Source organism: Dendropsophus ebraccatus, chromosome 15 (assembly GCF_027789765.1).
Source record: "Dendropsophus ebraccatus isolate aDenEbr1 chromosome 15, aDenEbr1.pat, whole genome shotgun sequence".
Lineage (NCBI taxonomy): Eukaryota > Metazoa > Chordata > Amphibia > Anura > Hylidae > Dendropsophus > Dendropsophus ebraccatus.
This window is the reverse complement of record NC_091468.1, coordinates 44,830,310-44,855,728: the sequence shown is the minus strand read 5'-3', so window position 1 is coordinate 44,855,728 and position 25,419 is coordinate 44,830,310. Positions and strand designations below refer to the sequence as shown.

Below are 25,419 nucleotides of genomic sequence, written 5' to 3'. Positions count from 1 at the left end.
TCCTTAAAGGAGAAGTCCGGGGATTTTGAAACTCCGTCAGGGGTAATTTGAAAACGGGTAGGTACTTACCTCTCCCTGTGCCTTCGGTGAGTGGCAGGACCGACCTCAGGACCGCGCCAGAAGTAATTTTCCCCCAAGTTGTGATGATATCATGATTCTGGGGAAAATGCCTGCCCTGGCTGATGGACTGACTGCTCAGCCAATCAGTGACTTGTACACCCCGGAGATCCCAGAGACTGGCAGAGGTCCTGAGGCTGGTCCCGCCGCTCACCACGGGCATGAAGAGAGGTAAGTTTGTACTTGTTATCAAATTCTGAGCTGCTAATAATTTAAATCGGACACATTTTGCCCTTAATGGGCTATTTGTACCTGCAATGGCTCTAATTTGACATTAGTGTTTCAATGATTTTGGGATGTTGGTATATTGCTTTTCTACTGGTGAGGGAAATAAAAAAATAAAGCAAAATTGTATGACCTGAAGAAGCATACATGTTCGCGTACACTTCTACACCAAAAAAATGTGTAAGGCTAGGACTACATTGTGATTTTAGCTGGAAAAATGGTCAATGGTCAGGTGGCAGAATCTATGGAGGAAATGGGGTAACAATGCCAAGGGAAAAAAAAAAAATCTTAAAAAAAAGGCCTTAAGACCCAGTTCTTCCTTTCTCATAGAGATGATCGAACAGCGGGATTTTTCAGGTACGTTCGAACTCGAACCATTTCATTCAATATGGTTCAAGTTCTAACGAACCTGAAAATTCCCGCTGTTCGATCATCCCTACTCATAGATAAGGGATGGTGAACTTGTGACATAAAGCCGGGACTTAGGGCGGTGTGATTTTCCTAAGGGAGCAAGCGCTGACCTGTCAGCTCAGTTTTTGTATTATTACACATACAGACAGCGAGCAGAGGGAGGATTGGGAGGGGAAGTCCAAACAATCCTTAGATCATTCGGGTGCCCATTGAAGTCAGTCAATGACATACATGTGATCTTTTAGCATGTTGAAACACCAACATCATGCATTTTGGCTGATCGCTGCCTTTAAACATGAGCTATAACACTAAGCGATTATCGGCCTGAACTGTTGGTAAGTAAGGCCGATAACCGTTTAGTGAAGGGAGTAAAACATGAAATTTCTAGCTGCATTACATCAGGATGATATAACAGTCTTTACTTTATTTTTTTTAATAGAAAGTTGTTCCCAAGTAAATTAGCTGATTTAGCCGAGACCCAGTTACAATGACACAGTCATCATTATATCCATAAATATCTGCATAGTAGCAAATATTGTGCTAGTCATCAACATAAAAAAATAAAAAAATCACACCAAAAGCAACATTTATATAATAAAGGAAAACAAAACAATTTATAAAGAGCACTGTCATAACTCTATATCTAAACACTTCCCTACCCAAGAACATGTACACTACAATATTACTGTTTAAAGGGATTTGGGGGGGCAGAATTGATTGACGGCCTGGTGCTAGGGTGGTGGGTGTCAGCACCCTCCAATCAACTATCAATGGCCTGTCTTGAGTATAAATCATCAATCAATGTTGCCCAAAAAACCTTCAAAATTTAATTTTTTTCTCCATATCAGAGATGCATTATTAGGAGAAGATGCACCCACTTAATTGTCCCCAAACTGATCACTGTGGATCCTTGACTTAAGATTCTGAGATGAAAAGAGATTTACAGTATCATGTGATTCCCCTCGGCTGTGCTCAATGGCCTAGTGATCCGGCCCACTGGTCTTTTAGAAGCCTCTCCAGATACCACTTTCCTTGAACCATACTCCAGTAGTCATAAAACATAGGTATCTATGATGACTAAAATATCTGTACAAATTAAAACAAAATGGTGCCATAATAGAAGTAGATGATGTGTATAAAAAATAGAATACAGTTATGCAAACTACAGGAAGGATTTGATTGAGCAGGTTCTCTCGAAGGATTGTGGAGGCCTGACCTGGACAGCCCTCCCCTTATTATATAGAGCGACACCAGTATCACCCACCATACAGGTTGGAAGAGGAAGAAATTACTGACAATAACTCCTACAGCCTTATCGGAGCACATGGATAGAAAAGAACATTCGTGAAAGAAGGCCGTTCCTGGTCAACAAACGAGAAGAGGTGACACCACAGTTGGCTCCAGATTACAGCAGAGTTATTGATCCTGAGGTCTGTCAATCTAACTTCATTGGGGATTCAACACCAATACCTAAGCGTGCTACTGGTTGGCGATACTGTTTGATATTTTCTCCAAGAAGCTCTCGAATTCTGAATCCACACTCATAATATAGTCCCCCTGGTTTTCTAATAGATCGCTGCATGTCTGGTTTGCCATGTTGCTGTCTGGTTGCGTGTGATGGAACTGAGGACTATAAAAGCCGCCTTCAGGAGGATCATTCATTGTATTCATCATCATCTCACTGGAATCCGTTTCATATATGTTTTGGGTATATATTGAGCTATACATGCCACCAGTAGATATATTGGAGTATATGGGCTGCGAGACACTAGACAGATACGCACTAGTCTGGGTTTTCTCAGTAAGATACGTGGGCTTTTGCAAAGAGGGATCAGGGGGTGATGAGTATATATTCTCCATAGCCAAGGGGTTAGCATGAGTCTCTGACGCTTTCCTTCTCTGATAATCTTTTGGTGCCGATACGCTTGGTGTTGGTGTGGTCCTTGGATTGAAACTGAAATCTTGGTTAGTAGTTGGATTGGACAACAAGCTTTGATTCGGCCACAAAAAATTCTGAGTACTTTGTGTTGGGAATAGGTTTCCAGCTGCCGGCAATGGTTGTTTGTTAAATTGGAAAAGTGGCATGCCGGGCCTTGTCCTAGTATCTATTCCATTTGTAGGTGGCTGAGTACATGTCTCAATCATACCTGGTTCTGTAAAGAGGAAAAGACAATACAATGTATTAAGTCATTTTTCTAGCTCACTGTCTTAGGTAATAGCTCTATAGCATGATAAAGTATGTGCAGTGGCTGTGTCCCCTGTGTCACCATGTAGGAGAGGCTTTTATCTAGACAAAGAAAATCACCCAGTCCCTTCCCGTTTCTAATGTTTTGGGAAGTATAGGGTTACGTTATTGTTCTGGCACTTAACTGAGTTACCTACACCTAAGGATTTATACTGATTTGTATTCTATGAACCTGATATCTAAGTTTGCTAAGATCTATGCCTTCAGTACACCACGACTAGGGACAACTCTAAGGGGGTTGTTGATCAATCAGTAGAAACCACAAATTACCAATATACACTTATTACACGAAATGCTTATAAAGTGCTTTTTTTCCTGCACTTACTACTGCATCAAGGCTTCACTTCCTGGACAACACGGTGATGTCACTTCCTGGATAACATGGTGATGTCACTTCCTGGATAACATGGTGATGTCACTTCCTGGATAACATGGTGATGTCACTTCCTGGATAACATGGTGATGTCATGCCCGGACTTCCAGAGCTGTGCGGGCTGTGGCTGCTGGAGAGGATGATGGCAGAGGGATGCTCAGTGTCCCTCCAGTGCCCTGTGTCCCTCAGTGTCCCCCTGTCATCATCCTCTCCAGCAGTCAAAGCCCGCATAGCTCTGGAAGTCCGGGCGTGACATCACCATGTTATCCAGGAAGTGACATTACCATGTTATCCAGGAAGTAACATTACCATGTTATCCAGGAAGTGAAGTCTTGATGCAGTATTAATTGCAGGGAAGCATGCACTTTATAAGCATTTCCCGTAATAAGTGTATATTGGTGATTTGTATACCTTTGGGGTGGGGGGGGGGAGGGTTGCTAATACAATACTGTAATAAAAATTTTCGCTGGACTTCTCCTTTGATGAGTCTATCTTGGTCACATACATAGTCCTGGAGAACTTGCTTAAATAGCATTTTTTTCTAACTCTACCAATCAGTTAGGGTGTGAAGTTTCTAGGCTGCACCCATTGGTTGTGCTCATTAGAAATGAGCACAACTCGTGCATGCTTAGGTCCGTCCAAACCTGGCCATGCAGCATTTAATTACCAGTGAATGAAGTTGGATGCAGTCCTAGGGAGTCCTGGAAAACATAGATACAACCTATGGCTACATCAATATTTTCCAGGCAGCCTAAGTTCTGCATCCAACTTCTGAAGCAACTGGTAACCAAATGACGCACGTTGAGGTTCTGGCAGACCCAAGCATGCGCGAGTTGTGCTCATCTTTAGTGCTCATCTATGGCTGATTCATAATAAATTTCAGTAAAATGAATTATACCCATAAGCACCCAACCCCATATATACAGTAGATATTGTTTAAAGTGTCACTGTCGTGAAATTTTTTTTTGCAGAAATCAATAGTCCAGGCGATTTTAAGAAACTTTGTAATTGGGTTTATTATCCGAAAAATGCATTTTTATCATGAAAAAGCAGTTTGAAGCTCTCCCCCCTGTCTTCATTGTTCTCCTATGGAGAGAGCTAAAGAAAAGACCAAAACAGGACAACAAAGAGTTAATCTACAAATCCCTCACGGGATATCTCCTGTGACAGTCACCAGTGACCAGTCTGAGCTCGGATTACAGCTGTCACCCAGCTCCGTGCCTGTAATCCTCTGTTATCTGCTTTCTGCTGCCGGCTAACTCCCTCCTTCCTCCTCCCCCCTCCCCTCTCCCTAGAGCAGACAGGGGACGTCTCCTGCAACAAGTCACAATTTTCAGATTTTTCAGAGTGGATGAAAAAGAGGAAGGAGGGGGGGACCTGGGAAAAGGCTTTTTACATGCAGATAATGGCAGATTTGGCTAATAAACCCAATTACAAAGTTTCTTAAAATCGCCTGGACTATTGATTTCTGCAAAAAAAAAAAAATACGACAGTGACTCTTTAACCTCTTAAGGACATAGGACGTATGCGTACGTCATATGTCCTCACTTGCACTTCAAAGCGGGGCCGCGCGGCGGCCCCGCTTTGAAGTGCCGCGATCCCGGGTGCCGCGAGTAGCCCGGGACCGCTGCTATTAGCGGGCACGGTCTGATCGCCGTGCCCGCTAATTAGCTAATCGGAGGCAGCTGTCAAAGTTGACAGCTGCCTCCGATTACCGGAGGCAACGTTTCCCTGGGGTCTAGTGGGGGAGATCGCTCCTCCGGGACCTTGTCCCAGAGGAGCGATCTCCGTTACTGATGTCGGCCGGGGACGCGTCCAAGATGGCGCCGTCCTCGGCTCGGCACTCGTTCGTTTTCGGCTGCAGCAGCCGAAAGCAAACGAGTGCCGATCTCATGGATCTCTGCAGCATATCTATGCTGCAGAGATCTCAATGAGAGATCCAAGTGTATATACTAGAAGTCCCCCAGGGGGGCTTCTAGTATATGTGTAAATAAAATAAATAAAGTGTTGTTAATAGTAAAAAGCCCCCTCCCCTAATAAAAGTCTGAATCACCCCCCTTTTCCCAGGTTTTAAATAAAAGTAAACAAATAAATAAATAAATAAACATGTTTCCTATCGCCGCGTGCGTAATCGCCCGAACTATTAATTAATCACATTCCTGATCTCGCACGGTAAACGGCGTCAGCGCAAAAAAATCCCAAAGTGCAAAATTGCGCATTTTTGGTCGCATCAAATCCAGAAAAAATGTAATATAAAGCGATCAAAAAGACGTATATGCGTAATCAAGGTACCGATAGAAAGATCACATCATGGTGCAAAAAATGACACCTCGCACAGCCCCATAGACCAAAGGATAAAAGCGCTATAAGCCTGGGAATGGAGCGATTTTAAGGAACGTATATTGGTTAACAACGGTTTGAATTTTTTACAGGCCATCAGATACAATATAAGTTATACATGTTATATATCGTTTTAATCGTAACGACTTGAGGAACATGCATAACAAGTCAGTTTTACCCCAGGGCGAATGGCGTAAAAACACATTTCCCCCAAATAAAAGAAATGCGTTTTTTTTTTTTCAATTTCACCACACTTTGAATTTTTTTCTGGTTTCGCAGTGTACTTTATGCAAAAATTCAGCCTGTAATTGCAAAGTACAATTAGTGACGCAAAAAATAAGGGGTCATGTGGGTTTCTAGGTGGAAAAATGCAAGTGCTATGACCTTTTAAACACAAGGAGGAAAAACCGAAAACGTAAAAACGAAAATGGGCCCCGTCCTTAAAGGGTTAAATATAAAATGTCTATATCATTACCTTCCTTTATGGGTCGATCTATGGGATGTATCGGTTGCATCGCTGGCAATGGCTTGGTTGTTTTTTCCACTCGATGGCCTTGAAGGGAATCTATTAAATACATATGACTTGTTAATAATACTGTGGGTATCTCTTTCTTAATGTGAGGCAAGACACCTCTGTTGTTATCTACTGTAGGTGACCATACAAATTATTCTCCAAGATCCAAAGCATTACATCTGTGTTAACTATCACTGGGAATTTGGCACACTCATCGTACCTGCTTTATGGTCATAATGGTAAATGACTATGGGGGAATCACGTAAGGGGTACAATATTGCCCACAAAAAAGAATTATTTTCCAAATATAAGTTGTTACTCACCATAAAATTTTAACAACATGCCCTCATTCTTTTTCATCTTCCTAGCATATTGGTCTAGATAGGGTTCAAAAAGACATAATAAAAGAACAATAAATATATACATAGGTACAACTTATGCAGAATAAGGCTATGTTCCCACAACAGGAACATAGCAGGGTAAGGCGGCCGTCTCGTAACATAGAGGGACGCTATTATTGATTATGATCATTATTCGCAGCCCTGATTATAACAAGATGGCCGCCTTTCCCTTCTATATTCCCGTCTTTGGAACATAGCCTAATAATTTACTTCAATTGTTACCTTTTTCCCTCTTCCCCACACACTTTTGTACACAGCCTTATGTCATCTGCCATTTATAAACCTTTAAATGCCTAAAAACTCATTTTGCGAGAAGATGAATGGTTTTCCTTATAGTTACAATGGCATACAAAGGAGAATGGTGGCTTCATGGGAAAGAGGAGGAAGCTCAAGCATTACTGTGCTGAGTTTTGCAGTCCAGGACAAAAAGGTTTAATATACTGTATATTCCACCCTTCGCACCCTTGGATTAATAGGCCACTCCCTTATTCGCTAATTCTTAAAGTCTTAAAGGGGTACTCCAACAAAAAAAAATCTTTCAAATCAACATGCGCCAGAAAATATCAGAGATTTGTAATTTACTTCTTTTTAAAAAAAAAATCTCAAGTCTTCCAGTATCAGCTGCTGTATGTCCTGCAGGAAGTGGTGTATTCTTTCCAGTCTGGAGAGCAGGAGAGGTTTTCTATAGGGATTTGCCACTTCTCTGGACAGAGGTGGCAGCAGAGAGCACTGTGTCAGACTGGAAAGAATACACCACTTCCAGCAGGACATACAGCAGCTGATAAGTACTGGAAGACTGGAGATTTTTTTTACATTTCTGGCACTTTCTGACACCATTTGATTAGAAAGAAAACATTTTTCGCTGGAGTACCCCTTTGAGGACCCCATACACCTCATACTCTTGTCAGTATAGGCTATGTTCACACAACATAAGTTCTGTGGGAATCACGGCCGTTGTAACAACGGCCATGATTCCCACGGAACTTACGTAGTGCTGCCTTCTGAGGGAATTCTGGCCAGAGTGTATAAACATAGTATACACTCCGGCCAGGATCCCTAGCGGCGCCATAGAAAACGAATATGTCAGTTTTCTGCGGCCGTTATTTATTGAATAGCGGCCACAGAAAACCCTGCCAGTGCACACTATGGAGCGAGCGGCTCTGGCCGCACGCTCCATAGTGTACTGTGGGGAGTTCTGATGCAGGCACACATGGATGCGCCCGTATCAGAACTAATCGGCGCTAAAGATCATCCGGGATGATCTTTTCAGAGACCGGCCGGGTCACAGAATGGCCGGTTTCTTAAGGTGTATGGGACTCTCCCAACCGTCCACAGACAATGGATGATGGTGAAAGAAAATCACTGCCCAACCCCTTTGTTCTGGGAAAGATAAGCCACAGTCAGAGCTTTTTGGCTCTGGCCCCTTCCCACAGGAATGCTTGGCCATGGAAAACGTTCCTGTGTATGAGCGAGGACGGGAGAGATAACTGACGGCCAAACAATTGTGTATGGCCACTTTTAGGGTCATAATACACAGCTTGAGGCCACGTAGAGATGGGCACCAACTGGTGTTTGCTTGGTTGGTGTTGATTGTTGTTTGCTCGTGACTGCTAGCCCTATTATATTGTAATGTGTAATAAGGCCCTTAGATTCTTGACAAAATTGCATGACGGAGACACCATTGTTCTGTTCCATTCCTGGACCTCTGAATAGGTCTGTCAGCAGTTTTTATGAATCAAAACTGGTGATAGTGTCCCTTTGGCAAGGCTGAGTAGGGGGAGGGGGAGTAGGGGGAGATTTATCAAACATGGAGTAAAGTGAAACTGGCCCAGTTGCCCCTAGAAACCAATCAGATTCCACTTTTCATTCCTCACAGACTCTTTGGAAAATGAAAGGTGGAATCTGATTGGTTGCTAGGGGCAACTGAGCCAGTTTCACTTTACACCAGTTTGATAAATCTCCCCTGTAGTATATAGTAGCTCCCTCCAAGACCTGCCATTGTACTACGCTGCTGTCTACAAAAAAAGCATCGGAATAACAAAACTGTTGTCAGCCTTTCATTATACCTTTTTCACAAGGAATATATCGAAAGTCCATAGCTTCGCTGACTTCTTGGTCCGACGGTCTTTTAAGCTGCATTTTCACGGTTGTGACCTCAGTGATATCAAAGGGAAATGGAGGAGTCTTAAATACGATGGCAACTTGACGGTGCACATCTGCTTGTCCAAACTGCCCTTTATCTTCCCATGTACTGGTGAAAAATCGGACCTCAATGTCATCTATGTGTAGGAGTAACAAAAAAAAGGAGAAAATTAGAAATAGAATTAGTATTATATATGTGCTGGTTTCATCTCACCTAACAGGTGCATTTCCACTAGAAATTGTAACTCTTTCCATTGTCTTCTGTCACATTTCTATTCAGCCATTTCTTAAGCACAGTATATTTTAGGCATATGTTGGGGAGACATGTCAAAAGTTATCAATGGTCAGGGTTGGTTATAGCGGGGGTGGGGTGGGATAAGCACACGGTAGCACGCTTCACTCCCTGGCTTGGTGCTTGGCGTCTGACTGATTACAAGTAGAGATGAGTGAATCTTGAGCGCGGTCGGGTCCATCGTAACCTTAACGTGCAGTATTTTATTACAGGTAGCTGCAAAAGTTGCATGCAGCCCTAAGGCTACCTGGAAAACATGGATACAGTCATAGGCTATGTTTACATGTAGTATGAGACCGGCCGGGTCACGGAACGGCCGGTCTCAGAAAACATCATCCCGTCCGGTACCGGCATCCGTGTGCGCCCGCATCAGAACTCCCCACAGCACACTATGGAACGTGCGGCTGGAGCCGCTCGCTCCATTGTGTGCACTGACAGGGTTTTCGCCGGGGATCTGTCGGGGAGTAAAGGGTGCTCCCCCAATATTCCTACATACAACTAGTGACAATCTTAACTTTTTACAAGTCAATGTGACATGTCAAAAATGTATTTAAATGACAGTAACGTTTTAACATTCAGGGGTCTGAGCGACAATCCCGGGAGGGGGGGGGGGGGGGTTGTTGTAGTGGGAGTCATATTGGTTATCATCCATCAAAACCAGAAACTAAACTAAGAAAGGTTAGAACACAAATTTGGCTTCTGATGGTTTTCGGTTCACTTTCGGGGGAAATACGCTAAGCCGGTAAATGATAACATAGGTAGAAAAGATAGAATGATAGGTATATGGATAGCAGATTTATCTATGTGATCGATAGACAGACAAACAGACAGATAGGAGATAGATAGGAGATAGATATGCAGATAGATAGATAGATAGGAGATAGATATGCAGATAGATAGATAGATAGATAGATAGATAGATAGATAGATAGATAGATAGATAGATAGACAGACATTATATCTGTACCTTTTTGAACTTTATCACATAACAAAAATATTTCTTCTCCTCCGGCTGCACTTCCACAGTTCTTATTCACTCGGCAGATGCGGAGTTCTGCAGTGTTGGGAGCACCTGGAATAATAAATCAGTTTATATAAGAAAGTAATACGTATAAAATGTATTCTTTATTATTTAAAGTGTGAAACAATGTGGATTATGAAATACTGAAGACTATGGAACTAAATCAAGTCAGATTATTACTCTTTAATTTTTGGGAAATCTGTCCCTTGGTTTATGCCGCCTTAAATGAGGGCAGCATAAACTAGTGACAGAAATGCGGAACAGATCGTGTATTACTTCCATTATTCTGTTCAGCCGTTCTCCTAATATGCAGGAGAATAGGATTGTTACCACACCCCTCACCCCGCCCTCCAGCTGCTTATTGACAGTTGACTGCCTATACACAGCATAGATAGATAACTGCCAATCAGAAGCTGGTGGGCGGTGTTTTCTGCTTCTCATGAATATGCAGGACTACTGGGCTCATGCACATAATGGAGGGGACTACTTATGGCCCATGTTATTCGGGGGGATATGTACAAATCAGCTTCACAGAACAATACAAGTGATACATCATTCTACTTATCTTCTCTGTCACTAGTTTATGTTACCCTTAGATAGGACGGCATAAGCCTACTAACAGTCTTCTGGCAAATCTAACAATATACTTTTAGTGCTAGCTATATACTTTACACATCGTGTTACACCTTTTGCTGGAAAACTTACGGTTGTCATAGATTGGGTTGGATACAACAGGATGTAAAGCTCTGGTGTAATTCCCGTGTTCATCAGCAAGAAAAACTTGGAAGCACAATCGTACAACGTTTAGGTCATAATCCTCGATGGTCAGCAGCTGATCGTCTCGCACTGTGACGAAGAAGAAACAATGGGAAATGTTACCTTAACTTTACTTTCCTTCATTACATATTATACGCAAATAGAAAAAGAGTTAATATGGAGACCTATGGGAAGAAATCATAATATATATTTATTACTATCTATACTAAGTTACTTATAGGCCCAAAGCCTGAGGCTGCCCTGTGGTGATATGGACATGTCTTGTTCAAATGTAAAGGGCGGTAGGTCTATATTATAGTTTTGATACCCAGTCTCTTTTATACTGTTACCCCTATATTATTCAATATTCATAGTTACATAGTTACATAGTTAATACGGTTGAAAAAAGACACATGTCCATCAAGTTCAACCAAGGAGGGGATGGATACAGGGAAGGGGGAGGGGTGATAGGTTCTATACATATGCATTTATATTATTTTGGTCTAAGAACTTGTCTAGCCCTGTTTTGAAGCCCTCTACTGTTTTTGCTGTGACCAGATCCTGTGGTAGACTGTTCCACAGATTCACAGTTCTCATGGTAAAGAAGGCTTGTCGCCTCCGGAGATTGAACCTTTTTTTCTCCAGGCGGAGGCAGTGCCCCCTTGTCCTTTGAGGGGGTTTTACCTGGAACATCTTTTCCCCATATTTCTTGTAGGGGCCATTTATATATTTAAATAAGTTAATCATATCTCCCCTTAAACGTCTCTTCTCCAGACTAAACAAATGTAATTCTTTTAATCTCTCCTCATAACTAAGATGCTCCATTCCCCTTATAAATTCACTTTAAGATTTAATAGATCCAATTGTGCACAATGAGGGAGATTTATCAAACATGGTGTAAAGTGAAACTGGCTCAGTTGCCCCTAGCAACCAATCAGATTCCACCTTTCATTCCTCACAGACTTTTTGGAAAATGAAAGGTGGAATCTGTTTAAGGGTGCCTTCACACCTACCGTATCGCAGCAGAAAATCCGCTGCGGATCCGCAGCAGATTTAACTAAATCAATGAACACAGCATCAAATCCTCACTTACAAATCTGCTGCGGATCCGCAGGGGATTTGACAGTGCGTATTTAATGCTGTGTTCATTCATTTAGTTAAATCTGCTGCGGATTTTCTGCTGCGATACGGTAGGTGTGAAGGCACCCTTAGCCAGTTTTAGTTTACACCATGTTTGATAAGTCTCCCCCAATATGTCAATGGAAAAATCTGCAGCTGGAAATCAATACTTAGTCATTCATGGCAATAACAAGGCTTTCTGACAATTGTGTGAATAGCACTAGGTGGCATTTCTCAAAGGTAAAATGAAGAAAAGCACCTTTCCATTGAGGTTTTATACACTCTTAGGTCCTCCCACATGGTATCAGATTTGGAGAGGTTTCTGCTGCTACCTTTGGATGGGCTTTGAAACTTACATTGTGTTTTCACTCAATAGCTGGAGGTATTTTATTAAGTTTTAAGAAAACCGATGACAAGTTATGCTGTTTCCTCTTCTCAGTTTTTTTTAAAGATATATATGTGGAGGTATATAACAGTGATCCCAATGAGTGGATTGGGAGCCATATAGGGTTCGACATAGGAGCCATCAGTTATGGCCATAAACCCTGATTACAACATGACAATATTTCAAACATATTTTAAAGGGGTAGTGCGGCGTTTAACATTTATTCACTAAATAACACACATTACAAAGTTATACAACTTTGTAATGTGTGTTATTTAAGTAAATGGCCCCTTTCCTTGTGTTCCCCCCCACACCGGAAGTGTGGTGCATTATACTCACCGGCCACCATCTTGGGTCGACGACGTCATCTTCGGGAGGGTGTTATTTAGTGAATAAATGTTAAACGCCGCACTACCCCTTTAATCCCTGAACAGATGCTCTTTAAAGTTTTTTTAATTCAACTGGTGTCAGAAAAATACACAGATTTGTAAATTACTTCTATATAAAAATCTGAAGTCTTTCAGTACTTATCAGCTGCTGTATGCCGTGCAGGAAGTGTTGTATTTTTTCCAGCTTGACACAGCGCTCTCTGTCCGTAAAAGGAACTGTTGAGGGCATTAGAGAGTCCCCATAGAAAACCTCTCCTGCCAAATACTGGGGAGAAGTTTCTGAATTATTAGATAATGTTTTTTCATACCATATACCTTTTACTCTCCAATTTTGGTCCTCTTGTCATTAGGAATACATTTAATTCCTCCAATGCATCACATTTTATTTAGCAAAATTACGATTGCTAAATTAATATTGACTAGGTACTGGAAATCCCCCTCTATGCCCAGTATACCTGAGATAATACAACCCTGGCGCGGCGTACCCCTTTAAGTCCCTACTTTACCCAGTAAATTATTTTCACCTACGTGTACAATGTTATTGGATCATTATGTTTTTGTATTCTGATTTTTTTTTCTTTCTTATGACTCTTTGCAGTTCAATGTTTGGGACTGTCTAGTTCATTTATTGTTCTCCTACCAAAGAATCATATGGCCTATGTTAATATTAGTATTATATTATGGATTACTATTTGTTTGGTATGTAACAAAACTTTAATAAAAAATATTGCAGGATATACAGCAGCTGATAAGTACCGGAAGACTTAAGATTTACAATAGATGAAATTTACAAATTTGTACATACACAATGAGTAAAAAGACCAAATGCAGTCACCAGTAGACTTGTTCTATGGGTGCATTGATTGAATATCTTTTTGAAGGTATACTGAGTCCCAAAACATGACGTGAATGGGGTCTAAAGGTCCCTATACACCTTAAACTGATCATCCGAACCTGCCGCTCAGGTGTGCAAATTTCATGTATGCACAGCAAAAAAATCCCTCAGATTCTGAGCATATTTCTTTTGCATGTGGATTACAATTCTTAAAACTTCATTCAGAAACTCTGAACAGGATCTGCCCAGTAGCTGGCATCTCCATGAATACATAGAAACAAATCAGTCAGCTGTCAGTAGGACTACATGTCATAAGGTGGCCTGGCCCTTTAAGACTGCTTCACTGTACTGCTCTGTCGCACATTTTGTTGAAATTTTCTTAGTTTAAATTACAATTTCAAGTTTTAATGTTAAGACCATTGACTAATGTCCCTTCAATAGGTTATATACCTTTAGGCATGTAGCATGTGTTTAGAAGAAAAGGTAATGTCACCAATGTATGAAACGTGTAGGCAGCGGTGGATGATTCAGCCCACAATATATTCCTCTATCATAGCTGTCAGCCGCCTGAGGTTAATTTTACTATTTCAAATTCATGGGGTGGTGAAAAAAAAATGTTGACAGGGTTAAAATATATAGGTAAAGAAAAGTAGGTGGAGGAACATGATGACCACGCTGGTAACAAGGTACGGCAGTAAGCCTACTCAATACGTGTAGGGGGAGGAAACCAATTGCAGATTTAATTTCACAGTATTAAAGGTCAATAAATGCAACGTAACAAGTTAATGTAGGAGATGTATCCGCCAGGCCGCATGGCATATGATAGGTCAGGCACATGAGGGGGGTGGATAGGCTTGGCCTGCAGTTGGGGTTCAGAGCGAGCCAGTCACTAACACACTGCCAAAAATATATGTGGAAAATTTGGAAAAGGGCTTTCACCATACAGTTGCCACTACAACACTATGGCTGACCTGGCATGATGGGAATTGTAGTTTTGCAACAGCTTGAAGTAAAGGTTCCCCATTAGAGCTGAGAACAATTCATTGTGCTCAGGTCCGTCTGAACCCGAGTGTGTGGCATTTGATTGCCAGTGGCTAAAGAAGTTGGATGCAGCCCTGGGGAGTCCTGTCACCCCAGCTGCCGGGATGAAGGCCGCCCGGCCTCCCGCTGGAGCACCTTATACTTACACCTTCCACAAAGTCCCGGTCCTCGTCCCATCCCACCGTGAAATCCCTGTCGGAAGCCGCGCGCACTCTCACCAGAGATGAGTCCGATGCCCATAATGACTGCTTCAGTCATTCCCTATGGGCGTCGGACTCATCTCTGGTGAGCACACGCACGGCTTCCGGCGGAGATATCTCAGTGGCAGGACAGGGTCCGGGACTGGGACTTTGTGGAAGGTGTAAGTATAAGGTGCCATGACCCGGCAGCTGGGGTGACAGGACTTCCCAGGGCTGCATCCTACTTCTTCAGCCACTGGCAATCTAATGGTGCGTTTACACACACACATTTATCTGACAGATTTTTGTAGCCAAAGCCAGGAATGGACTATAAAGCAGAGAATAGGTCATAAAGGAAAGACTGAGATTCATCCTCTTTTCAAATCCATTTTTGGCTTTGGCTTCAATAATCTGTCAGCTAAATCTCTCTGTGTAAATGCACCCTAACAACTAACAATTAACTAACAACTATCTAACAACTAACAATTAACTATCTAACAACTAACGGCCCAGATGAACTAAAACGGCCTAATTCTTACACAGTGTCAACTTACACCAGACAATCTTAGGGCCTTTTTACACATGGCAATTATCGACAATGAGCCTTCCTAGAAACTCATTCGTCCGATAATCGGCCCATGTAAAAGTGTCAGTGTTTAGCCGAGAAGTGGGAAAACGCCTGCTCATTGGTTGATCACATCTTTTGTGTGGCGGTAAAATCTATCATTGCTCGCATATCTTCCCAGATGATGTGCAGCTGATAACAGTGAATGCTAATGGCCACACAAACAATGCAGTGATCGTTCCTGTGGCCCGACTGTGCGATTTACCATGCCTTGTGAAAGCACTGCAAACAAACACTGATACCACAATAATACATCCTAGTGCCAGCTCTTCCTCAGGTATTCACATCAGGTTGTCCACATGATGTAAATTCAGATCAGACCAGGCTTAATGGTTCCATTGATCCATGGTCCAGTTCTGATGCTCAGATGCCCATTGTATGTCCTTTTAACAGTAAATAGGTCTCTTCACGGGCGATCACACTGTCCTGTAGCTACTTGGCCCCATAAGCTGTGGGGCTGTGATACACACCTTGTGTTACTTTAACTCTTCCATGGGCATAGACCTTTACTACCCATGTTCCTCAATGAGCCTTGTGCACCCATGACACTTCCTTGGGTTATTTTGTGAACACTCCACAAGACCTGCCATCTTGGAGACATTCTGACCAAGTCATCTAGCTGTCACAATTTTGCCCTGACTACAGTCCACTTACAACTTCCAGAGCTGCCTAATGTATCTTATCCCATTGACAGGCACCATTGTAACAAGAAGATCAATGTAGGTCACCTTACCTATTATTAGTTTTAATGCTGTGGCCGACCTGTGTATGTTTCAATGAACCACAGATTACTCAATAATTGACTCAGCAGAGCTCACATAGAGACTTAGTCTGCTCAGGGTATAAAACCTGTATTAACTGTTTGCTGTACAGTATTGTTCCTATAGTTAGAACAATACATACCAGTAAGTGAAGTTAACTTCCTCTAGACTGCTACTTTCTTCTGAAAGATCTCTTATCATCTGACCACTAGGCCGAAAACTAAGCGACGACCTCCTGTTCTGCCCTTCTTCTTGCCATCACAGGCAGGATTACAATGAAAAGCATATAGATAATATTCAAACTGTTTACAATAACTGAATGTCCTCTGCACAGGTCACAGAGCATACCTAGAAACCTCTCCCATACAATAAGCAATGTCTGCTCCAGACCATTGTGTCTATGTCCATGGGTCTTGCTGTAAAGCATCTCTCTTAATGCTGGTAAAACAGCTCAGGCAAGATGACTGCCCGTGGAAATTTAAAAAAAATCTATTTAGAAAACCGATTAGAAAAAACAGAAGCCTCCATATAGTACTTGGATCAGGTGACTTCTAATGAACTTTCTGCTGTTGTCACGTTATTGCTATTAATGCAGCTGTGGCATATATATATAGCTGGAGAAACAGAAGCAACATGAATGCACTGAAGGCGAAACACCACTTAAGGGTTAAGCACCAACTAAGTTGCCGGAAGCCCAATGGAAAAAGTACAGTAAATCAGGAAGTTTAGAAGTTGAAAAGGGAAAAGAAGGTGCGCCCATTGAATAGTTTGTACTTCTGCAGAAAACAGATTTCCATTGACTGAGGGTCATAAGAGAATTGTGAAGGTGGCTGCCATTTTAGCCTCGCTAAACTCCGCATCATATCACATCTCCACTAACATGAGCAGGAAAAATATGGTTCTTATAAAATATGTTTTGGATTAAAGGGGTTGTCCAAGATAAGAACAAGGATCGGTTTCTTTTTGGGGTTCACTCCTTCCTGAGGGGGGGGGGGAGGCATGAACCCCATTGTAACCCGAGTCTAACCTGAATCTAACCATAGTTTCCTAAACTGCAATAATATCTTAATAGTAACATTGATAAATCAAAACTATTCGGTGCTATAGATTTTTTAAAATTCTTTTATATACAAACTATGAGCTTCTGAATATTACTGGATATAGTGGGTTGTAATGAGTACAGGGACGACCATGACATCACTGTATGTAGGTATCAAGAGAGGAGGCCCTGCTGTTGGGTGTCGGCAGACAGACCCGAATCCCAATTTTAGGATATGGCATATTTTGCCACCAGCTCTCCCAGAAATCCGAAGGACCTTATTAAAAGGGGTTGTCCAGCAAAAATCTTTTTCTTTCAAATCACTTGGTTTCAAAGTTATATAGATTTGTAATTTACTTCCATTTGAAAATGTCAAGTCTTCCCATACTTATCAGCTGCTGTATGTCCTACAGGAAATTTTTTCTGTCTGACACAGTTCTCTTTGCTGACATCTCTGTCCCAGACAGGAACTGTCCAGAGCAGAAGAGGTTTTCTATGGGGATTTGCTGCTGCTCTGGACAGTTCCTGTCTCGGACAGAGATGTCAGCAGAGAGCACAGTGTAAGACTGGAGAGAATACACCACTTTCTGCAGGACATACAGCAGCTGATAAGTACTGGAAGACTTTAGCTTTTTAAATAGAAATAAATTACAAATCTATATAACTTTCTGAAACCAGCTGGTTTGAAAGAAATTTTTTTTTCGCTGGATAACCCCTTTAAAAAACAGAGTAGGCAAAAAATGGAGCGGCAGCCTACAAGTGCGGTATATAAATTAAAGTTGTTGACTGATTCTTTGCTCCAATTTTTGCAAAAGAGGCTCGGTGGCAGCAGAGAAAGGGAGTCGCTTGTTATCACTTCATGTCTACTGCTATGGTGGTTTATGACAGGCCAGCCATTCTTAGTATGCTAACAAATGTTCACTTTCACTTCCTGTAAGACATAAACAGTGGTTTATAGAAGAACAATAAGACTGTCTCTTTGTAAAGGAAAGGTATTTCTTTATTAAAAAAAAAAAAAAGGTCCCTGGAATCCCCATTAATAAAAGTGCTAACCCTATTCTCAGTAGTAGTCTGTAAATCTCATACTATGTAACTAGGCAAACAGGTCCAATAGAAATAAAATTGGCGAGGAATGAACTAATGTTTTATTATCCTTCTACCTAAATGATCAAAGCAAAGAAAAAAGAAAAGAAAAGGAAAGCATGACCCCTTGGGATACTTTCCTCATGCACCTTGTTAGTGTTTGGGTGCCTGTGGCTAGGAAGGGTCTTGCTTAGGGTCCTTTAAGATAGTCCAATCTAATATAACCATTACACTGCCTAATGATTGTGCAGGCAGCGCTGTACAAGTGACTCCTGGAGCCCTTTAAATGTTATGTTGTTGGCTTCATATTCCCATTTAGACCTGCATAAATGGTCAAACAAGTGTTGTCTCATTCGTTGACCATTGGTGCTTTAACATGAGCCAATTATCTGGAATAATTATAATTAATGGTTACTATATAAATTAAGTTTACTATGAGGCATAAGTATGAAGCCCAACTGATCCCCCCCCCCCCCCACCCATTTGGATGCTCTAGGACATAGTTTCACTGCTCTTACAGTTAAGAATCCCTTTAGGGTATGTTCACACTATGTAACATTGGCAGAATTCTGTGGTGGAGATCCCGCCTGCCTTGGTGTCACACATTGTCTGTATGGGAGGGCTCGTGCGCACCTCCGCTTCCGTGGTTCTCTGCTCAAAGTATTGACATGTTAATTCTTTGAGCGGAGACCAGTGGGAGCGGAGGTGTGCAAGCCATCCCATAGAGACACTGAGGCAGGCGTGAACATACCCTTAAAGTGGAACTGACAGCATGAATATGCATATACCCATGCTGCCAGTTTCCAGTTACCTTCTTAGCGGGCATCCCGTAGGTACTTTCCTCTGCGCAGTGTGATCCCGCGTCTATGGGAAAAATGTATCTGTATTACAGGCTCCTTGCACCCATCCCACTCTCTCTGCCCACCAATCTGTCTTCATGCCACCCCTCCTCCCCTAGAATGATAGACAGTGGCTCATCTTTAGCTGGAGGGGGCAAGGGCGGCCTGAAGACAAAGTGGTGGCCAAAGAGAGTGGGGCAGTGTAAACAGTGTCACAGCTCCGCCTTAATGAACCCACAATAAGGATTTTTTAAGAGGAAAGTACCTATGTGATGCCCATTTTGACTTTAAGTTGTTTCTACTACGTGGGTTATTTTGCCTTCCCTGAATCTACACTACAGTGTAATAGGCCAACGCAGATGGACATATGTCTCCTTTTAGCCTTTTGATACTATTTCACACTACATGAATTTGTTAACAGTATATAATATGGATTAATAGTACAAGTCAACAAGATGGGCAAAGGGTAACATGAATGGCATTGAGTGGTAATAGTTGTATAAACCAGCCCATCATGCGGTGTCTCCCTGCGCTTACATGAAGATAACACAAAGATTGATTCTTCCTCTGTGGTGAGAGAACAGTGCGATACATTGTGTCATTAGAATATCTTACTTTGTAACAGGAAATATAAATTTGGCATCTTTTTCATGAACAGGTGCTTTATTGTGGTTAGACATTGCTCCAACCTTTCTGTCTATACTTATCTAGAAGAAGGCCGCCTGGTCCACTCACTGTCTGGGTGTAGGTGCTAGTGTGTGTGTGTGTGTGGGGGGGGGGGGGTTGGAGTACAACTTTTTTCATGTATTCTGTGGGTGCTGTAGTCTGGGCAGCGAGGTGTGCTACCTGTGAAGAGTCATGGTGGGGGATTTTTTATTACAACGTAAGTGATCATTACTTTTATTAAAGGGGTATTCCACTCAAACTTAACTTTGGATATGTTGCTGCCCATGGTAAGACTAACAAATTCATTTCATACGTTATCTCCTTCTCTCAGTTCTGATCCTTCTGCTTTTTGCTGAAAAAACAGTGTGAGCTCTCTCCGTCTCCTTCCCCTCCCTTCCCAGAAGGCTCCTGTAAACAAGTCCCTACCTACAACTTTGTAATGCCAGGAGGGTAATCACAGTGAGTCATCAGCAGCTTGACCTGAGGATAACCCTACTGCCATCACAAAGTAGTTACAAAGTTTCAGATAAAGCCTGTCAGGGATTTGTTTACATCAGCCGTCTCAGAAGGGAGGGGGGAGGAGGGGGTGACAGAGAGAAAGGCTTGAAAACAGTTTTTTGTGTCTTCAGCATAAAGTGGCAGCTCAGAACTGGGAGAAGGAGACTGAATAGATAATAATAAGTATGGAAGGAATTGTTAGTCTCACCATGGGCCGCAACATATGAAAAGTTATATTTGAGTGGAGTACCCATTTAATATATACATATGGTATCATTATATTTGTAGTGGTGACAAAATGGCAGCTTGTCAGGTGGCTGTAGCTATCCATTCCTTTTGCTAGTTCTGGTTCCAGCTGATATAGCTACATAGGCAAGGTGAGATTTATATAGGGAGGAAAACAGCCCAAAGTGGTAGTACTGGGTGGCCCACTAATTTCCGACATCCTCCCAGTGCTGTTTCATAAGCCCACTGACTACTCCCTGAAAAGTGGGAACCCCACAGCAGCAGGCCCACAGGCAATATAACAGCTGTCTATGACAGTGGGAAGCAAGGGGGCAGTCACTGTCCAATGACTCTCTATAGCTGGTCTAGATGGCAAGGGGAAAAGAACACAAAAAAGACAACAATTGAAGTGGGATAATAGCTACAATGGAGCAAGGGTGACAAGCAACACCTAATATATGAAGTTATACTGCAACCATTGAGGTTAGAGATCCTTGATATTCTTCAGGGCACCCCCTATTCTTCAACACATTGGGATAAAAATACAACCTGGTACACCCCACATTTCTCTTTGGTCAGACAGAAAGAACAAAACCATCATGAGGAGCTTCAATGCCTCACCAGGTCCACCGTATTATAGAGGCTGGTGGTGGTGGTTTGCCTTTGGCCACTGAATTGTGTCTTACTATCTGTAGATCTTATAATACATGAAAGCTTCTGGTGTCCTTTGTTCCTGTAGTTTATTAGTGTTACTGTACAGCGCTATGGAATTTGTTGGTGCTATAAAAGCAACAGGAAGTAAAACAAAAGTATTCTTATTATTACTGGCAGCATTGTAAGCATCTTATATCATTGTTGTGGAGAATGAGATGGTAAGTATTAGATTTGCATATTACCCAGCAGACATAATGCTGTGAATTACTGCGGCACACCTACATTTCCTAAGCAACTAATATACGCTGTCCTGTTGCTACAAAACAAGTATCTTTTCAATGAACAATTGCTATGCTATTGTCTAGGCAGCCAAAACAGCCAACAGACAAGCAACTTGCCCTACATATTTGGCAGAGGACAAAGTCATGAACTTGGTGGTGAACCAGAATGGGGGCTCATAGCTGTCACATGGGTTTCTAACCCTTTGTGAACTCATACTTGTGATATATGTTCAAATACTTAGAATAGTAAAACCTGTGTGTGCCGTTATATCTTTCACATTAGCATTGAAGTCGGCATCTTAAATGGCTTTAAAGTGTGCTACTTTGGGAGTCATGTTTAGCAGCATGTTTCACTCATATTCAGCTCTTTCACATACAGTTGGTTTATTACCAAGAAGCAAGGACAAATAGATTACAGTATGACTTCCAAATCAGACTACACAAATTTTGTTGTAGTCTGTTACCATAGTGACGCATAGGTATTTACAAAGTTGTTTTATGATTTTAGATGTACTGAAACAATGAAAAAGGAATGAATTTCCGAACTGGATATATTCTTTAAAGGGGTACTTCGAAAAAATTTTTTTTATTACAACTGGTTTCAGAAAGTTGTACGAATTTGTCATTTACTTCTATTTAAAAATCTCCAGTCTTTCAGTACTTATCAGTTGCTGTATGTCCTGCAGGAAGTGGTGTATTCTTTCCAGTCTGACACAGTGCTCTTTGCTGACATCTCTGTCCATGTCAGGAACTGTACAGAGCAGTAGCAAGTCGCCATAGAAAACTTCTCCTGATCTGCACAGTTCCTGTTACAGACAGAGGTGGCAGCAGAGAGCACTTTTTCAAATAGGAAATGATACACCACTTCCTATAGGACATACATCAGCTGATAAGTACTGGAAGGTTTTAGATTTTTAAATAGAAGTAAACTACAATTCTATATAACTTTCTGACACCAGTTGATTTGAAAGAAGTACCCCTTTAAGAGCCACAAATCGGCACATGTGTAATATGCTGGGCAATGGAGGATCATTTAATGGAGTATAATGTTATAGAAGTTGTCCAATAAAAAACTACTTTTTCCCCTATCCATTTCCCTAGCCCCCGCTTTTCTGTTATGAATGGAGCAGCGGGTACGGCACGTGACCTGCAGCACTATTCATTCCTTTGGAGCTGCCAGAGAGCTAAGTAACCCGGAAGAGTGATTACTCAGCTCTTTACAGTGGATCCATAGAAATGAATAGAGCTGCCGGAAAGAGCTGAGTAATCACTCTTTGGCTTACCCTGCTCTTTCTGTCGACTCAGTGGGAATGAAGAGAGCCGCAGATACGGCATGTATATTCATAAAAGAAAAGCCGCGGCCAGATATGGAGGTCACCGGGGGGTACAGAGGTCTGACCCCTTCGATCTCTTACTTTTCCTCTATCCTAAGGATAGAGGAAAAGTACATTTTTTTTGGACAACCTCTTTAAGGTACGGACACATTAGGTTCTGCAAACCCATTTTGTTCTGACCACACAGCTAACAGCAACAATATTCACAAATAAACAGGATGCCTACCTGCAAAGGGATTGATTTTCCGAATCATTCTGGAATGAATGGCATCTTTAACTTCTCTTCTTCGAACACATTGAATACCTAAGTTCTGGAAGCTGAAAAAGAAAATACTGTCGGTATCAGTATATTGTCTTATCATCATTTAGGCAGGGCAAAAAACATACAGATCAAGCTTCCTTGTGCCCCCCCCCCCCCAACCGCACCTTAGTGGGCTAAATAGTTCCTTGGGGCAACCTATTAGCTTATAGTCTTACTATGACATCTAATAAATGCCACAATTCCCAGGTACAGAATAACCATGACTGTAACTGGCATAAAACAGCATAACATCTCTGATAAGGTTTGTGAGGTTAGAAAGTCAGTTTTTTCCCCTAGAAACAATACCACTATTGTTCATGTGTCTGGTGTTTGTGATAAATTGATGAGGACATTATTAGATCCCTATGTTCCTTGTCTGGACAGTACCATATGGCCCTTATTATACTACTTAAAAATGTGAATCGGAATCAAAATGAGGCAATCCTTCCGGGAAGGTTTATTGCATCAACGGTACTTACCATAACACTCTTCGGTCAGCACCAAATTCAGTTTCGTAATATCCATCTCTGCAGTCTTTGCCAACCAGATCATGGGGGTGAGGTCTGAACGGCTCATTCTTTGTGACCAAGGTGACCCTCACTTTGCCTTTACAATTCATGTAATTCATGTTCTGCAGCTGCAAGTAAAAGAGGAACAAATGATAGTGACCTCAGCACCATGGGCTCAATCTATTATTGAAATAAATGTGTCCACCTCTTATCACCATGTCAAAAAAATTAAAATAAGGTAGTAATGGATTAACATAAGTGTGCAATTCAGTATCTACACAATGGCTATGCCGGGACCAGGGCCACAGTTAGCTTAATGTAAATGTAAATAAGTCTTCAAGATTTTTTTAATGAAAAGAGCCAGATACTGAAACATCTTATTTTCTTTTTTTTTCTTTCTATTTTTTGGTTGTATTTTTTAATAAATTATTATGGGGACTGCCATCTTACTTGAGCTGCTTTAACATTTAGTGAAATACTTCAATACTTTACAGCAAACCCTATGGACACAAGCAACAATGAATATCTCCAAATTATATTCTTTGTATTTTTCTAAGCATGCTCTGTGACCCCTGTGACCTGTACCAGGGTCATTCTGCATGAAAGGGAAAGGGGGGGGGGGTCAAGTCTACAAAGATCTATCTCGATCTATCTAGTGTTACCATGGCTGTAATTCTGTACAGATGACTTTCCATAAGGGTCCATTTACACAGAAAGATTTTCTGACAGAATATCTGCCAAAGATTTGAAGCCAAAGCCAGAAACTTGCTATAAACAGAGGTCAACCCATAAAGGAAAGCCTGAGATTTTTCCTCTTTTCAAATCCATTCCTGTCTTTGGCTTGAAATCTTTGGCAGATAATCTGTCAGATAATCTTTCTGTGTAAATGGACCCTTAAGGCCCTATTCCACTGAACGATTATCGTCCGTATTCGGCCGATATCGGCCGCTACGGACGATAATCGTTTCGTGGAATAGAGTGCAACGATCAGCCGACATCGTTCATGTCGGTTGATCGTTGCAGTCGCTTGTTTTTCAACATGTTGAAAAACAAGCGACTGATATAGCAGCGATCTGCTGCTGGCGCTCCATTGAATAGGAGCGTCGGCAGCAGACGCTGCTATATCCTATGGGCTGCCCGGACGATCAGCGATCACCCGGGCAGCCCCCCCTGCAGCTCCCCACCGCCCCCTCCCGCACTCACCCGCTCGCTGTAGCCGCGCTGAATAGCGGCGGCAGCGAGCCGGGAACGAGGAGCAAACGAGCGCTGAGAGCGCTCGTTTGCTCCTCTTAACGACCCGTGTAATAGGGGCTTTAGTCTCCTCATTATCATCACAGAACAGGTAGTGTTAGCTTAGTTTGTGGCTTAGTGGTTAGAATGAAAACTGCAAAATTTCAGGATTCTTTTATAATATGGGTAGTAGAATAGAAAGTTGGAAAAAAACTATTCTTAAGAAATTTTTGAACAATAGATCATTTCATTTTCTGATGACAAATTCCCTTTAAAGATTTTCAGTGGTTTTTGACCATTTGCAGTATCTTGTCATCAGGCAAGCACTACAGATGACAGATTTAAATATATGCAATGCATTAGATCCGATAGGCTGCCGCTATAGCACAGCACATAGTTATGTACACACATATATACAAACAAAATGAGTGATTCTGCCGAATAGCCCTCCTCTGCATGGCTGGCTTCCTACAGGCGACTTCCTGTGGGGTGGAACATTTGTGCTGTTCACTTTGTATGAATGCTATTTAAGAGTATATATTTATTTCCGAAACACATCTATAACCATGAGTGCGTGTGTGCTGTGGTT

At 41.9% G+C, this 25,419-nt stretch overlaps 1 protein-coding gene across 1 annotated transcript in view; it reads right to left on the bottom strand.

Moving 5' to 3' along the window:
• Positions 1 to 1,157: 1,157 nt before the first annotated feature.
• The window catches only part of REL (REL proto-oncogene, NF-kB subunit), a 42,667-nt gene continuing 18,405 nt past the window's right edge, over positions 1,158 to 25,419 (bottom strand). Inside the window, exons 4-11 of the mRNA XM_069954139.1 lie at positions 23,571 to 23,728; positions 23,017 to 23,108; positions 10,787 to 10,927; positions 10,028 to 10,132; positions 8,693 to 8,905; positions 6,549 to 6,602; positions 6,187 to 6,276; positions 1,158 to 2,906 (exon numbers count right to left, since the gene is read on the bottom strand). Of these exons, the coding sequence (XP_069810240.1) occupies positions 2,233 to 2,906; positions 6,187 to 6,276; positions 6,549 to 6,602; positions 8,693 to 8,905; positions 10,028 to 10,132; positions 10,787 to 10,927; positions 23,017 to 23,108; positions 23,571 to 23,728 (1,527 nt within the window). The 3' untranslated portion in view covers positions 1,158 to 2,232. The remainder of the gene's footprint in view (positions 2,907 to 6,186; positions 6,277 to 6,548; positions 6,603 to 8,692; positions 8,906 to 10,027; positions 10,133 to 10,786; positions 10,928 to 23,016; positions 23,109 to 23,570; positions 23,729 to 25,419) is intronic.